Genomic DNA, 16,286 nt, shown 5'->3' on the forward strand with positions numbered 1-16,286 from the left:
GAATGTAGAGAGATAACTTGCTTTTGATCCCATTTGAGTTCATCAGAAACTTAAAAGATAATGGATGGGGAAAGTTCTGGCCTTACGTCAAGGTATAAAACATATTCGATAACATGTTAGCTGATTAGCATTTAATAACTTCCTATCTAGCAATTTACCGTTCGATTACAACCTGTGAGTTCAACTTCAGAGTAAAAAAAAAAATTCTCGAAGATATGTGTTGATATTTCTGAATTCATTTATGCCTTTATTAATCGTATCACATCAAAACAATAGTGTATCACACAGAAACAGAACACTAGAATGCTACTGTTAGCTGACGTCTAGTGGTAGCTAATCGGTCACCACACATGTTTACCTTAACGTGTGGTCCGATGTCTCTCGAGGAGAAAGCTTTCCTTTGTCTTTTCCAGTTGCTAATCAATCAGGAATCAATGACATGATAACAATTTGTCAGATTGCCTGTGTGTATATGACTTGCCTGCCTGAAAACAGAAGTAGCCATCTACAGTTGAACTTCCCACCCTGAGTGTGATGTCAGAGGAGAATTGCTATCTTGTGAATACTGTCCGTGACATGTTCAGGTGTTCCAATGGTTGCAATGTTGTTTTCATTTTTACTCTTTCAAAAAGATGATTATAATAGAGTTAATCCCTACATGTGGACAGGAAACCGTCAGACTTTCTGGGATTCCTTATTATAAGGGATTATTTTTGATTCACTCACTGGAGGCTGACAGAATGAGGTTCCTTAATTGGGACAAAATCTCATCAAATGCAGTTTGAGGATTAATACGAATCAGACTTCCTTTGATATGAAAGGTTTTAGGAAGTCTCCTGACGTACAGCTGTCTGTTTTTCTGTGGAAATGGGTAAATTAATTTGCATTACATTCTGTCATTTAAAAGGAAAAAAACTTTCATTGCAGTTGTCTGTGCTGTCTAGAGCGATAAGTCAGCCTCATTCACACAAGCTGAGTCATGGCAGAGTAACAGCACCACAGACAGTGCCTGTCTGGCACATCCACTGAAACCTAGAAGAAGATGTTCAACCTGTGAACACACAATCTCCACATCGGCTTAAGAACGGGATGGTTCTCATGCTGAAATGATCTCCTTACTCTTTCTGAACTAGTTTTGTGGCTTCGTCTGGAGCAGTCCAAATGTTTTACTGTTTCCATGTTGCATAGAGATGGAGACAACGAAACATGACTCCTGTAACCAAACACCAGCCGCACACAGTTGTATCCGGTGTCAACGTGTGCCGGCCAGACTATGCTTGATATTCATTCCACCTCATGGTTAGTTGTATGAGTTCACCAAACTGTGAACGTGTAATATTATCAGATCCACACTTGGATGCCCTGGATGATTGGCACCCAGGGCAGTGATTGCTCTCTAGATAGGAAAATATTGATATACTATGAAATATCTTAGTTGTCACAACTGTACACAACAAGGACAGGAAGTATTTTTGACAAGGTTACAGTTCATGTTTTTTTCTGGTTTTGTCAAACCCAATGCATGATATTCCAGTCTTTGGTCTCATAAAGCTGTTTTAAACTCTGCTCCCACTCTACATTATATGCTGTGGGCTGGATTGGGTGTCACTCACTCTGATCCCATTGTTCATTGTAACATCGTTACTGCGGCTGTCCCAGGAATCCAAACCCACCTCACTGGTCACAAGTAAAGACGAGGGAGTCCTGTTCAGCTCGTATCCCTTTTGACCAAGAAGACGGCTTCCCACATCTGCACCTGGAGAATATAAGGGATTTCTCTAGATCCATTTTTCTGCCATTCGCAAAACGCTAAAGGACAGATCTATTCAACCGGTCCCCTTCGTAACACTGTCCAGGTAAGTTGACATTTATAGTCATCAATGGATAATGTAGAAGAATAAAATAGGAGAGGTATCACTTGCTAAGAGCACATACTCTAATCTCGTGGAGTCAATTAATTCTTTATCCACGCTATAACTTATGCTAAAATTCTATATAGTCATATGAGTAAACTTACAATTTAAAATATTTATTAGCCAGGTTGGTTTTGTGACATTTAGGGCAGTACTGGTGGAAATCTAATTCTGATTGATATTTTCAAGTATTTCAACCACCAGACTAAGGCTGGGGGGTACTTTTTAGATTAATGTACATTTTGAAGTTTTAAATTGCCTCAAAAGCACTCGATGAACAATAGGACAACATGTTGGACAACAATTAAAAAAAACAGACCAACTACCTCAATATCAATATTGCAGCAAAACTGTAGGAATTACTATTGGTACAAAACATAAACACAACGAGATTCTTGATAAATCATTGTCAGTAATGTGGATACATACACTAAGTTGGTAAAGGCAAGTACAAGAACAAGTAGAACAGTCTGGTAGGTTCAGAAAATGTCATCACTTTACCATAAACACTTACGACATATGGCGATGTAACCAGTGGGTCCCACATTCATGATGAATGACAGTGAATTGACAGGCATTAGAAATCAGTAAGACAAAACAACAAGTTTCACCACAGACCAACTTAATTCTATGTAATTTTTCCTCACACTCTTTCCTTCAACAGCCACATGGAGGCCACGCCTTCACTAAACCACCGTGGTAGTGGAGGAGCCATCATATCTGAGTGAGTGTAAAAACATTCTACATAGAAAGTCAAACATAGTTGCAGAATTAAACAATTAAGACATCTAATGTGGCCGAATTAAAGATTGTTGTTTCACCTTCACATGCATGCCACAGTTATGACAACACTGTCAGAAAGAAAAGTAAAGTTTGTCTCAATGACCAGCTGTGAGTAGCCATTAATTTATCATATATCATATATATTATATTATCAAAGCTATTTCTCTGTGGTGATTCAGAACAATAACATTCATTTTCTTTTCTCAGCATACCTAAACCAACAGATATAAATATGGCGTGAGTACTTTTTGTCTACATGTTCTGTAGATGTATGGACAGACAATAGACTGACTTCTATTTTTTCTAACCCTCCACTTGCATTCAAGGTTTCTCTTGCCTGCGTCAAACTTCAACACATTTTATCCTCATTCGACTCATTCACTGTTATTGCTAACAGGGAGAAAATGATAAAGATTGCAACTCCCAAAGAACATCCCTATTCATCCCACATCTCCAAGTTTGCAATGTTCCCATCATTCCGCTCTCCAGATGACCCTGAAACAGGAGTCAGAGCGGCCTTCCAACCTTTCCTCAATCCCCTGATCCCTAATTGTGCACCAGACATGACTCTGCTGAGCAAAACTATGGGTAAGAGGGCTGCATGCTGTGGTAAGAGGGGATGGTACATGTTTCCAGAGAGGCTTAAGATGTCTTTACTTCCCTGCACAGGTGCTCCATATAGACATGAGGTCTTGGATACACCCATGGCAACCAGGACGAAAGCTGCTACATGGAACGGAGAACATGGATTCCTGGATGTGAGTGATGCTCAATGGATTCATATTACCAGTGAGGTTATCCAATAAACTAAACTAACCACCATTTTTCCACCTTCCTCTAGCAAACAAGGCCATTGAAGGGACAGAACCAGGTCTTCTACCCTGCTCCTCCAAAGACAGTGCTGCCCAACCCGAAACTTCGTGCCTGGGATTTGTCATTATCTGAGCGGACGAGCAACATGCTAAGAAACCTGGAGAAGACTCACTGGGTCACCTCTTACCAAATGCACTACACAGGTAAGGAACAATTATAAATGCTAATTAATTAAATATGTTTCCAAAATGTTGACGATTTACATTTCTGTATGTTGCAGCTTTAAGACTCTTTAGTTACATTTTCCATTTTATGTTGTGACAACGTTGTGCTTATGGTCTGGTTAGGTTTAAGCACTAAACCGCTTGTTTGGGGTTTTGAAAAGATCCTGTTGAAAAAACCGTCTTGCCCAGTTGGCTAGCCACCATCTCCTCCACCTTTCGTCATTGTAGCCTGCTTATATACATGTAATGTGAACATGATGTGACACGTTGTGCAGAAATGTAATATGATATATGTGTAATGCACAGGACAGTAGTAGTTGTTGATATATCTGTGGTTTACAGAAATGTAAAATGCCATAATTCATCATAACCATAGGGCTGTTTCTGCACATGGCAAAGCCGGCCCCAGTGAATTATGCAGTAACAGGATGTGCATGATTTTCACCTTAATAATCAATAATATTGTCAGTGTTTGACATTTGCAGTCTGTTTTATCTAAGGATCAGGGCCAGCCAATCCTCTCAAGATAGATGACTTCAGCGACAAGATGTGTGATCTCACTGGCATGAGCTCACACTCTGCACCACTGGTAATATCCTTGAGAGCATTGTACTTTTTGTACAGAAACATGTACAGCATGCAGACGTAATCCTGCAATGAGTTCATCTCCCCACAGAGAGAAAGGTCCTTCCCTGTGTTTGTACCCTCTAAATCAAGAAAAGGACGTAGAAGGCGACAGGGGAGCTGTCCGGGGAGGAGCACCTGCAGTCCCACTGCTGCTCAACTCCTAAATCTATCTCCAACTCCAAACCGAGGCACTGCTTCAGCGACTGTAAACCAACATTGGCCACAAGAGATCACAGCTAAGCATAATGAAGCATCAGATACAAACCAAAGGGGGAGTATTAAATCAGAGCACAGCTCTGGCTGCACAGAAACACAGGGCTCCGAGCTGTCCCAGGAGGCCGTACACAAACAACAAACTGAGAGCCAAAGCTCGGCGTGTGAGGGCAGGGGGAGAGAAAACTTCAGAGTCCAGTTTAATGAAAGTTCCATGCAAGTATGTGTGTCACAGAGCCGCCAAGAGGCTAACGCTGCCCGGATCTCAGACACAGAGCGACCTCTGGACCTGTACAACCGCCCACTTTCCCAGGGAGAGATGAAGGCCAACGGAGAGAAAAGCCTGCATGCAAAGGACGAATCAAGCCGCAAAATGGAGCCTTTTAGAGCAGGAAGAAATATTTCTAGCTTGAATAAGTCAGATGTAGCTAAAGATATGGCAGGTATTGAATCACATGATGAGTTGTCATCAGGGGCAGCTGCAGAGCAGGAGAAGCTGGCGCTGGGGAGTGTCTCTAAGTCCTGCATCCTGCCCAGGCCTCCTGTCCTGCCAGGCATCCACCCATTGGACAGATGTGGAGAAGGTGCAGCTCTCAGCCTCCTGGATGTTCAGAGTTCATTCAGCAAGACGACGGCCCATCGCAACTTTAACAGCTCTATCACACGGGCTGCCGTGAACCTGAGGGACAACATAGTCACGGGGAAGAAACATGACTTCTATGGGATCAACTGTCACTACCTCCATGGTTAACTGAATGTACACGGTACATGTAACATCCTGCAAATAAGCAAATAATAGATGTAAAAATGAAAACCTAATTGTAATGTGTAACCACAACTGAACGTGTAATGATGACAATTAAACACTATTGAGTTTTGATTTGAATTTAGTGAAAGACGGACATAAATGTGCGGTTTACTTTACAGTGCTTTAACATACATTAGTTTCTCTGTAATTCATTATACTAACATTCAAACAACCCAAACTATTGCACAGTACAAAAAAGTACAAAATCATAGATCCTCTGGTTTTTATTCAGCTTTAATATTGGGAAATCAGGAATTCTGGTGTTGTTCACTCAGAAATTACAAATAGCCTTCCTGTACTTTTAGTTTCCACTTATCCAGTAAGGTTAACTGTACTCAAGGATAACATGATGTCACACATGATGTCTTAACCAGCTCAAGTTGTTACCCTTTTGTGTGAAGTTTGAAGTTTGAAGTTTTCATTTTGAAATTGATAGACTGTTATTCTAAGATAAAACATTTGGGCAGCTTGAAAACAGTTTCTTGAATATGGACATTTACATGTTATATCTGGATTTGATTTAAACCTGGAACAACCTGGGGAAACCACATGAATGTAAACACATATAGTAAGATGTTTTTCAGAGTAAAATAACTGAATGTTATAGATTTCAACATTATACAGTCATGGTTACTTTTTACGATAAGACATTCAGTTGCTTCTCGGATCCAGCTGAAATTTGCTTCCATCATATCTAAACCAAAACCTGGTCGGCACAAGAAGAGTGACTATGAAGGGCTGACATTTTTTCTCATATGCTCACAATAAAATAATTGGATCTTGTTCTTGTATTTACTGTGATTCATGTCTGTGTTTGCTCACTCGGTACTGTTAAGTACAGTAAACAGTCAAGTTAATTTAGAAATGTTGTTAATTTGCTTTTTGGTTCTCATCTCTTTCATTTGCAATATTCATCAGAGCTGAGGAGGTATTATACAATAATGGTCTTATATAAGGCTCCCATAAGCCACGGCTGATTGTAAGGCTAAAATAAAAGAAAGAGCCTTCAAAGCTGACTTTCATGAGCTCAGTCTGCCTGCACAGTCCACACACAGGGAATATTCAGCGGCAGTAAATTCATAATGCAGCACAGATGAGTCCTTTGGTCTTTGCTGTAACCTTTCTCATTTCACAGAGGCAAACATTTGTATGAGGATTTTTTCCCCAACACAAATGTGACACAGAGTTCATCATCAACCATTGTGTCGGCCGTGTTACGGAATCCGTCTCTGTGTGTTAAAGGTGCTGCAGTAACCTTGTAGCTCACCAACGTGAAAGGAAAACATGCCTTTTCCGCACTGTAGTCTGTTGCAGGGAGGCTGTGAAAGGTTTTTACTTTTCTTTTATTTTTGCTGTGACAGAAAGTCCTTGAGCAGAAAAGCCTGCAGCCTTGAGTGATATAACAGGCTCCCCATTCAGACTTTCAAGGAAAAACAACAATGATAATGGCTCTCGCTTCAATCTGAAGTTGTCAGGCTATTGCTGAGGCCAGGATGAAATTGTTCAGATTGTTTATTTGTTGTTTGTTAATGCGCATGTGCTCAAAACCTGCACTTATGAAAAAACACTTACATCGAAGTCAAGGATGAATGATTTCAACAGCCCTATTCACTCATCAGGTAGTTTGCCCTTTTTTTTTTTCTTTTTTTTTGTAAATCTCAGTAATTGTTTGCAAAAGATGCTCTAGTTTAATGAGTACATTTTTCTCACTATGTCATGACCACATTACTGGCAACCTGTGATTAAGGCACGTGTCCAGCAGGTGGCAGTATATGATCATTCTCAGCATCAAATCCTGTCACTCTTCACTGACTTTAACTCGTTTATCTGACAAATGGAATCTTGTCATTTTTGGTACTTTGAACATCATTTTTAACATCACACAGAAACAAAAAAGAGTAATTCCACTCCTTATCTGCACATGGACACGGGGATCTGTAATTAGAAGCAAAGAGTTGAATGTCTTTAACGAGTCCGTCTCCATCCACACGGTGTGTCCTTGCTGTCGGGGTTCTCCTCAGCGCGTCATGGAAAAGATGCTGTCAATGACGCTAGCCCCGCCCCCCTCAAGGTGACGCTCTGCGTTTTAATTGGAGCGCGGCTTCAGTCAGTCACGCGCCGGGCGCCCTCCTCCATACAGCGGTGGAGAAATTGATGCTTGCAGAGCGGATGGTGCATGTGTGTGCATGTCAGTGTCGAGAGGGCAGGCTGATTGTGTGAGGCTGTAGTTTGAGTGTGTCCTCACTGGCTGTCTACTCTGTTTGTGTTGCGTTAGAGTGTTTCAAAGATCTCCGCCCTCATCACCTGGAATTCACATCTGTAACTCCGTCAAGGTGAGTGCGGTTTTTTTTTCCTCTCTTTTCTTTTAGGCAGGTTAAATTGCTTTTTTTTTTTTTTTTTTTTATCTTTAATCTAAATCTTTCTTGCAAACTTCGCGTACGGACATCATGAATACGTCTTTTAAAAGTTGCACTGCGGCGCTTTTGAGGAAGCACGAGACATTTCACAACGTTTTAAAGAGAGAGAGTGCTGCAAACATTTCAGAGTGCTCACTTGTGAATCTTTAAGTGAAACAGGAACCCACATTTAACACCACCTGACTTTAAAATGCTGGGTTCAACTCTCCTGTTGCCCACTCTCTAGTCAGGTGTGTTCAAACCATGTGAAACAACCAGTGGAGCCACAGTCTCCATGGTAACTCGAGGCCCCATTCCTCCTGACAAGTAAATACAAGTTGTGAAGGATAAGTCTACTGTTTCCATATAAACCTGATCTACAGCAGCTCTGTGCAATATCAGCGGCGAGCTTTCAATGCGACCCAGCCACAAGCCAAAACTGTGAATAATGTGCCTTTATGAGTGGCTGTATCTCTCCTGCTGAGTGCATGTAGGTGTGTGTGATGATGACAGGGGAGCGCAGATAGGATCCATTTTCAGGTTTAATCAGGGCTTGAGCTCAGCATCACACACTCACCAGGTTTGGTGCATAAAAAAAGTTTTTTTTTGCAGTATTTGTAAGGCAGATGTAAGAGAAAATGTGTGCCAGTCATCAGTGCACTCCCTGATGATTACTGTTTGTGTAAATCCGGCATAATGATAGTGATTCTGATACTGGGTATGGGGACTGAGGCAAAAACTTTGTAGTCAAATGTCTACATCAGTCCTAAAAACGTGGGCGAGTCAAAGCTGCTTTGTTTGGTAGAATATTACTCCGGCTCACTCACAGAGTAGCTGTAAATTTAGGGCTTACGGCGTGTTATCTCAGATTTTTTTTCTGGGTGTTGTGTCAATAGTGCAACAGAGGAGGCTTTTCAGGTGCAGCTCAGGCTGTGTGTGTGTGTGTGTTTTGGTGTGTGAGGCTCAGTAAGGTCTACTGAGAGTTTCTGTGTAAATGTTTGTCGTGGATGGTGCCCGCATCCTGCCTCAGACTGGTACACAGGTGAAGGACAAAATCACAAGTTGTGATGATTGATTTTAAAGACCTTGCTTATTGAAACTCCTCCCTTGATTTCAGTATGTGTACTACTTCTGTTTTTGTCACTGTTGCAGCTCCTGAGGGGCTTTTTTTTTTGTCGTTGCTGTCACAGTCAGCCAGGTCAGTGATCGCAGGCAAACACAGGGGAGACTGTGAGGGGGAGGAATCAGTGGAATCTGTGGAATCTGTGTAATGCACCCGCAGGATAGAAAAAAAATCTTTGGCCCTGCAAGACATATATTTAAAAACAGCAGCGGGTCTTCTGCATTGCATGAAGCCACCTTCACGGTAGTCTCACTTCCCTCCTGGCATCTGGCAGGATTTTGAATAAATGTGCTGAACCATTATCTGTTAGATTCCACTGTGAACAAGTGTTTTTGTGTTGCTCCCCGTCACGTAGGAGAGGAGTAGTGCACAGATATTCAGTCCAGTGCATTGATGTTTGCCAAATCAATAATTCCCTTTCATTGATTAACACCACTGATAGGAGGGGGATGTAGTATAGAGCTTTAAATGTGTGTGTTTAAGTCATGAAGTAACCTGCATAGCACTGCTCTGGGGTCAGCTTTTGTAATATCCACTCAACAACATGTGAATAAAGCAGGAAGTGGATAAATAGGACCGGAGCAACAGCTGCTGCGAGCATCTTGTGCGTGTGGCAGGTGTTGCCTCTTTCTGCGTGGGCAGCTGGCCTCCGTAAATAATTCATGCGGTTTCATATGTAAAGAGGTGGATGTGACTGAAGGCTCGTGACAGAGGAACTTCAATTACGCACTTTTCCTTATCCTTCATTCCTTCATCTTTTTAGGTTAAAAATGCCAAAAGCTGTTTGTATCGTGCAGCAAGGACAATTGAAACAACTATTATGACCTGCCAAGGGGCTGCGGATGTAAATTAGCTCCAAGCTTACTTTGGTACATTGCATGAAGAAATGGCAACCTTTCTGTTTAATGTTGTACATCTACAAGTAAAGATGAATTAAATTAGATAATATTTCAGTTTCACTTGTATCAGATGAATGAGATCACCAGTGACTGTCTTGATATGCATATTTTTTTTATGTCCAGTTGACTTGGATTATACAACGATATGACATTTCTAATGACAGATCTCGTCTCAGCCTCCTCCAGGCTCCTTCCTTCAGAGAGGATGAAGGAAGGAGGATTTCGTAACTCCCTTACAGTCTGCCAGATATCTGCGTGAAGTTTTAATGAGAGCGGCCCCAACAGATACTTTTAACTCAAAAAACAAATGTCACTCTACAAGCAAAGACGTGTCTTCACTGACCTCCTCCATACGGCCACAGTCACTCTCTGGGTTTGCGGGGCTGAATTATTCAAAATGCTCACCATCTTAAAGAATGGCAGCTTTCATGTGCTTCAATAATACATATGTTTCAGTCTGAAAATAATATTCTTGACTTGTCTTCGCTCATTTTTTACATCTGGACAAATGGTCAGTCAGTGTTGGCTCGTGAAAGTCATTTAAATCATTAAGCAACCGTTCTCTGAGCTAATATACAGTCAATTAGATTTTGTGATGCCTGTGAAATTTCAAATACTTTAAATTATGAATTTTTGCCTCTAACCTGACAGCCCCAAATCTGCAATCATTGTATAGTAACTTCAACCAGTATTTGCAAACTTTTTGAATTCATGGCAATGTAAAAAGCTGGCAATGCAATGTGGTGCTCCTTAGCTGGCAGGGTGACAGGGTGTTGGTTAGTAGGGTTGCAGCACTACTTTTGGTGTTCCCCTCAGGAATTGCTCTTGAGAGCATTTAATTTAATTTTCCCTCCCAAAGCTGACATCAGATCGTCGCCCCTGCAGCCGTGGTATCCTGGTAAGCTGCTCATGCTTTGACGGATCAGATATTCAAGAGACTGTGTACAGTTAGTGCAGATGGTTTTTGAGAGCTGTCTTCGAGAAGGTCATCTAGAGTTTTGAGTCGTGCTAAATGTCAATGGCTCTCAGGACAGATATGCTGGCCTTTTGGTCCAGCACAACAGTCTTGGTACCTTGATCCAAACACTTCAACAACTATTGCTGGTTTTGTTGTGAAATTGTGTACATTTTGTTCATGACCCCACAGAGGATGGGGAAACCTATTGACTTTGTGATTCCCTAACTTTTTCTTTAGTGCTATCAATTGGTCAAAATTTAAAACTGCTGTAAGTTATATTTTATTAAGTAGCTCTGTACTCCAACAGCAATGACTGTTGTAGAGTATTTGGTCAATACCCCGTGTCTCTCCCCCCCCCTCATGACAGAGAACTCAATAAAGAGGCGGTCCTATCTGCTGGTGATCGCACAGAGAGCACGATCCTCCTGTTTGATGTTATGTCTGGAGATAACCCCTCTGCATTCATGTGGTGACATGATGGGGGGTCGCTAACTGCAAAAACAACAGCAACACTTACAGCAGCTTTAACTTTCCCTATACTTTGGTCTCTGACTATCTTTATGACCAGGTCATGATCCAGGCAAACTCCAAGTCAGCTGCCTGTCCTGGTCATCTGAGCTGATAAGCCAAAGATCGATACAGCAAAGAGTATCGTGAGCGACAGTTGTTGGTCATTGTGGTGATATACAGCCCCCTTTATTTTCTATAGCTGTCGTCAAGTTCTAACAATTTCTTACGAATTATACCTTAAATATAAGAAGATAAACCTGGTAGCATTGTCACTGTGAGCATGTTAGCACGCTGATTAGAGCAACATTTGGCTCAGAGCAGTGCTAGTCTTATTACCACATGGTGACAGCATTCATGATGTCATTGCTTCGGCATTGATGAAAACAAAACTATATTCTAAAACATTAAAATGACATGTTTGTTAACTTACTTCATTCATAGTATGATTCCAACAGTGATTCAAGTTCTGTTTTTCATGTTTATATCATACAGTATATGAAAGTTCACATTTCTCTGCAGCAGGCTAAATTAGTTAAAGGCAGGAAATGAGGTCAATAAAACTCTACAAATAGAAAGAGGCAGACCAACTTCAACGATCTGTGGGTGAGATGTGATCACACCACGACTCAACACAGGCTGCTACTATTATCTCCTCAAGCATTACTGCAGTCAAACCGCAAAAAAACTCAAGCCTGTCAGAGATGAAAACTCAGTGCTGCTTTTTGTCTTCTCCCCACCCATTGTCCTCTGGTGCTGTGACAGTCTATCTTCTATCTTATACATGCATGCTGAAGGCTCATCCATACTCCAGTCCTGTGAGTCAGGAATGCTGCCCTGATGTAGCCGACAGAGTTCAGCCATGAAGTGAGTCTCTCAAGATGGGGTAACTCTTCCCAGGACAAACAGTTTATATGTCTTGTCCATAAATGGAAGGTGATGGAAGACAATGCCATGTCTAAATATATCTTCACACGAAAGAATTGGAGATTGCTTGTGGCAGTGCAGATGTTCTTTCCAGTTTCTGTGATATCTTGTTTTTTTGTGGCTATTTTTGTGGCTACATCCATTATCATGAGGAAGGGGCAGCATGCTTACATTCTCAGTGTCATCATCCTGTTCCTCTGGGTCAACACCTCTGAACTAATTTGAGAAATAAAGGTGGTGATGCTGATGGGTTGAATCATAAGCAACGCATTTAATCAGGGGGATGGAGCAACAGCTGGATCACTACATGTGCGGCATCACCAAGAGCACTTTGTTCCATGAACTTTAGCGCGTTTATGCTTCCCACCCTCCCTTTTGTCAGTGAGTGTTGAGCTAAGCTGTGACTCCGCTCTGAGTCCTAATGAGCTGGTGTTGAGTTATGAGGCTGTCAGACTCCTCCACAATATAACAAAGGAGAGGACCTCTGCCACGCTCAGAGCAGACAAGAGAAAGAAATGGAGACAGAGAGGGAGGACAGGGTTGTGCGTGGGGGGGCGGGGGGGGTAGAGAGGAGAAGGGAGGGAGTGTGACGAGGATGTGGTTGATTAACAGGATGTGGTGTATGAGAGTTTGTGATACAGGGCCTGTCACATGTCAGGCGGTAGCACATGAATGAAAGATGTCCGTCTCTCCCTTAGTTCTGCAATCATAACTCAACAAGTGTTTCCACCCAGGCTGGGAACGAGGACTCGGGGATGCTTCAAACTGTATTTCGACTTGCTCAAGATATAAGATTGCAGATAGCTGTGAGAGACGTGCACACTTCGTGCTCAGCATCGTGAGCCTGGTTTTTGGAGGGGCTCCCTCTGGCCTTGGCAACCTTTCACCAAAGACGCCTTAAGCAGATCAGGAGCAGGCGTCACCATCTGTGAGAAGGTGTGGCCACACACGCAGACAGACGTGGCCTGGCAAACATTTACCCTGCCTGGTGAAGAGATGTACCAATGAATAATAGATCTCATGCTGGGATGAAGCCAGTTTTGTCTCTGTGTCAGTCCTCTGTGCTAATGGCTTGCCGGGTGCTGCCATGCTGACCTGTGATGTCGCTCCGAGAATATATTTTAAGAAAAGGAACACTTGTAGACTCTGTGGTGCCCTGATTCCACTGATGGATGTGAGAAGAGGGATATTTTTTTTTTTTTGCCCTACTTCCCGTTATACTGTTCAGATGTTTTTGGGAAAGGATACAGGGCGGGAGTAATGGCTGGAGAGGGCGATTAATTGCTGCGCCTGATAAAAGTGACAGTGTTTCACAGGGGAAAAGCCAGAGAGTTTCAGGTCTGACTTGTTCTGTAGTGATAACTCTTCAGAGAGCTGATTCAGAGTGAGACAGCAGTGTTACTTCTGCTCTCCAACTGATTGCAGCCAGTTGAAGGACCTTAGCTGGAACTCTAATCACATTGAATGACACGGTCCAAGAAATATTGCTTTCGGATTTGAACTGCTCCTCCGACTCTCTCGTGTCATCCTCAATCAGAGATCAGCTTCAATTGTTGACGGTGTTATCATCATTTTGTGCAGTTTGTAATCTGAAAAGTGTGAGGCACCATTTATAAGAGAATAAAGAGAGTGCTCAGTCTTCGGAAAATGTGTTCATTCGGTGAAGTAAGACTGTGTATAATGATTCATTTTCACCAGAATTTCGATTTGTGCTTATCCACAATGTCCCTGAAACGTGGGAGAAATTCTGGTCAAATAGTATCAAGCTTGAAAAAAAATTCATGGAGATGCGCATGATGATGTGCATCAGAAACCCAAAGCATTGGTAAATGGCAATCTGGGACTCAGCTGTCAACTATCTTTCGCCAGAATCGCTTCACCTTTACCATCAATTGTGCTTGTGCTCACACAGAAAGCAAAACTAATGTTCGAATCCCCTTCACTCATGCGGATTGGACCGTTGGATCATTAGTTTTTTAACACCTCAAACTGCCAGAATACCTTACACACAATACTGCACATAAGTGGCTAGCTAGCGAGCAACATAGGTGACCAAGTGTGTATGTGTTAGTGTTTAGTTCAGCCTCTGATCGAGCTCATAAATATAACATCAGCTTCCTGTTGCTGTTGTTGAAATAAGAAATATAGAATGTGGCCAGAACACTAACCCTAACACAGAATACTGTTTTCTGCTGATTCCTGATCCCGCCCTTGTTCTGCATTTCAATAATGAAATCACAACGACTAAGTGGCACCACCCCAGCAGGATACTGCACAGATGTAATGAGATTACTGTTATTAAAGTGGTAACTTTTGGATGCAGTGAATGAGAGCCCAGTGTGTCTCTAATGGTGGCATCAGCTATCAGAAAAATACTCTTAATGACTGTTTTGTTTCCAGAACGGGAGGAATAATCTGTTTGCTCATGACAAACCGACTTCTGATTAGTTTATCCTGCCGAGGAAAATTAAAGGCAATCAAAATTCAAGCAAGGCAGGGCTCCGATCTGGGTTTACTCAGATGGATGGGTGGCAGCGTTGGAGCTTTGCTTTGAGAGGAATGATCTGTCAGAGAATGGCTGGTGGAGCGCAGACATAAGCTAGTTCCAGAAACACCTTGTTAGGTGTTTAGTAAATGCAGAGGACATTTGTTTTTGTCAAGTTTAGGGTGATTGTCTCCGAGCTAAAAAGTCCAGAGTGAAGCTTTTCCTCTCTTCAGATACCTCTTTTCAAACCAGCCCGTCGTGCATCAGAAGGGAATTTATTCAGATTGGGTCCAAGCTGAAAAGCTATTTTTTTTATCTAATGGAATAAAAAAGCAATTCTTTTGTTTATATTCTTCCCCGGCAGCTTTGTTTGCTTTATACATAAACATTGGCTATTTCATAAACATTAGCCCCATAAACATGTGGAGCCGGCTGCTTTTCATGGCATCGGATTGGAAGATAATTCAACTCTTACTGCTGAGTTTTGCATATGAAATGTTATTTGAGAGATTATATAAACCTCTTTAAAGGTTATCTAAATATCATCTTATCACCTTGGTGGAAGTCAATATTCTAACTGTATTTTTAGATGACTCATTTTTTTTTACCTGAGGGCATGCTGGCTTCTCGAGTAGCTTTGGGCACATTTTCTCTCTCTTGTCATTATTCGAGCAGTATCCCTCCCAAAATGAGCGTCACTCTCGCAGCTTTCACTTCATATTCCTGAGCAGTGGGAGTGTGCTTTACAGTCCGCCCCAGCCCAACGTTTTGGTTTACTGGTGCATCAGCGCGTACTGTCATTTTTTTTTGCGAACATGACTCTATTTCCTGAGAAAGCCAGAGTGTGGGGGTTCAACCATGAACCGTTTATTCTGTTGGTGAGTCACATCCTAATGATGCCTGAAAGCCTGTTAGGCTCGTCAGCCCTCGGCAGACTCTGGAGAAAGAGTGGACGGATGGAGAAACATCTGCAACATGAACTGCGGAATGTAATAGAGGGCTTTCAGCTTCTGTCAATCTAGTTAGTGCAGCTTGAGGGGACATTAAGCCATCTAGAACTTTTAACAGAGATATATAGTCGACTGACGCATTGCTGACACTTCTCTGATACGCCTGAAAGTAACGGAAGTAGGAGGGTTTGTGTTCCATAGTAGAGCTTTGAAAGGCAAAAGAAATCTCAGCAGCTAGTCAAGCATCTATGTCAAGCACCTGCAGACATTTAAAGTTATTTTGTGCAACTGGACAATAAGATTATTACTCTTTATATTTTGAAATTATATGATTTATTGCAACACGTATACTTCCACTGAACATCCTGGTAGGTTACATAGACCATTGTTGCATATTAGGTAAAAAATAATTAGCTTCTTTTTTGATAATGTTTTTTCCAAGAAAAAAAATCTCTTAGTCTTTTACTTTCTGCTCCTCAATTCATGGCTTTCTGCTGTTGTGTCCTGAGACCCAGGAAAAAAAAAAGTTTTTTAATTACTATTTGTTTTACAGAAATTTAGTGTTGGGGTGGTCAAAAACATATTGCAAAGAAAAAACATTTTAAAACTTAATTTATTCAAATTTTATAACACGTCCTCTGTACAACGGGACTTACTTGT

General features: G+C 41.7%; 2 protein-coding genes across 5 annotated transcripts in view; both read left to right on the plus strand.

The window, feature by feature from the left end:
* Positions 1-2,927: 2,927 nt before the first annotated feature.
* Positions 2,928-5,324, plus strand: spmip4 (sperm microtubule inner protein 4). Its single transcript, XM_030394592.1, has 6 exons — positions 2,928-2,933; positions 3,094-3,284; positions 3,366-3,454; positions 3,538-3,712; positions 4,234-4,322; positions 4,809-5,324. Exons 1-6 carry the CDS (start codon positions 2,929-2,931, stop codon positions 5,322-5,324), a joined length of 1,065 nt encoding a protein of 354 aa, XP_030250452.1. The 5' UTR covers position 2,928.
* Positions 5,325-7,507: 2,183 nt separating this feature from the next.
* osbpl3b (oxysterol binding protein-like 3b) overlaps positions 7,508-16,286 on the plus strand; it is a 39,237-nt gene continuing 30,458 nt past the window's right edge. For 2 of the 4 annotated variants that reach the window (XM_030394920.1, XM_030394921.1), the window contains exon 1: positions 7,508-7,714. The gene's annotated coding sequence lies outside the window, so the exon portion shown is untranslated. The remainder of the gene's footprint in view (positions 7,715-16,286) is intronic. The other 2 variants (XM_030394922.1, XM_030394923.1) reach the window with 1 other exon arrangement.

The sequence above is a fragment of the Sparus aurata genome, chromosome 17, assembly GCF_900880675.1.
Source record: "Sparus aurata chromosome 17, fSpaAur1.1, whole genome shotgun sequence".
NCBI classification, from domain to species: domain Eukaryota; kingdom Metazoa; phylum Chordata; class Actinopteri; order Spariformes; family Sparidae; genus Sparus; species Sparus aurata.

What these genes read in the sequence shown, in the direction of transcription:
- spmip4 (XM_030394592.1), top strand. An exon ending in GAGAACATGGATTCCTGGAT is followed by an intron (nt 3,455 to 3,537) that starts GTGAGTGATGCT and finishes ACCTTCCTCTAG; the next exon opens with CAAACAAGGCCATTGAAGGG. An exon ending in TTACCAAATGCACTACACAG is followed by an intron (nt 3,713 to 4,233) that starts GTAAGGAACAAT and finishes GTTTTATCTAAG; the next exon opens with GATCAGGGCCAGCCAATCCT.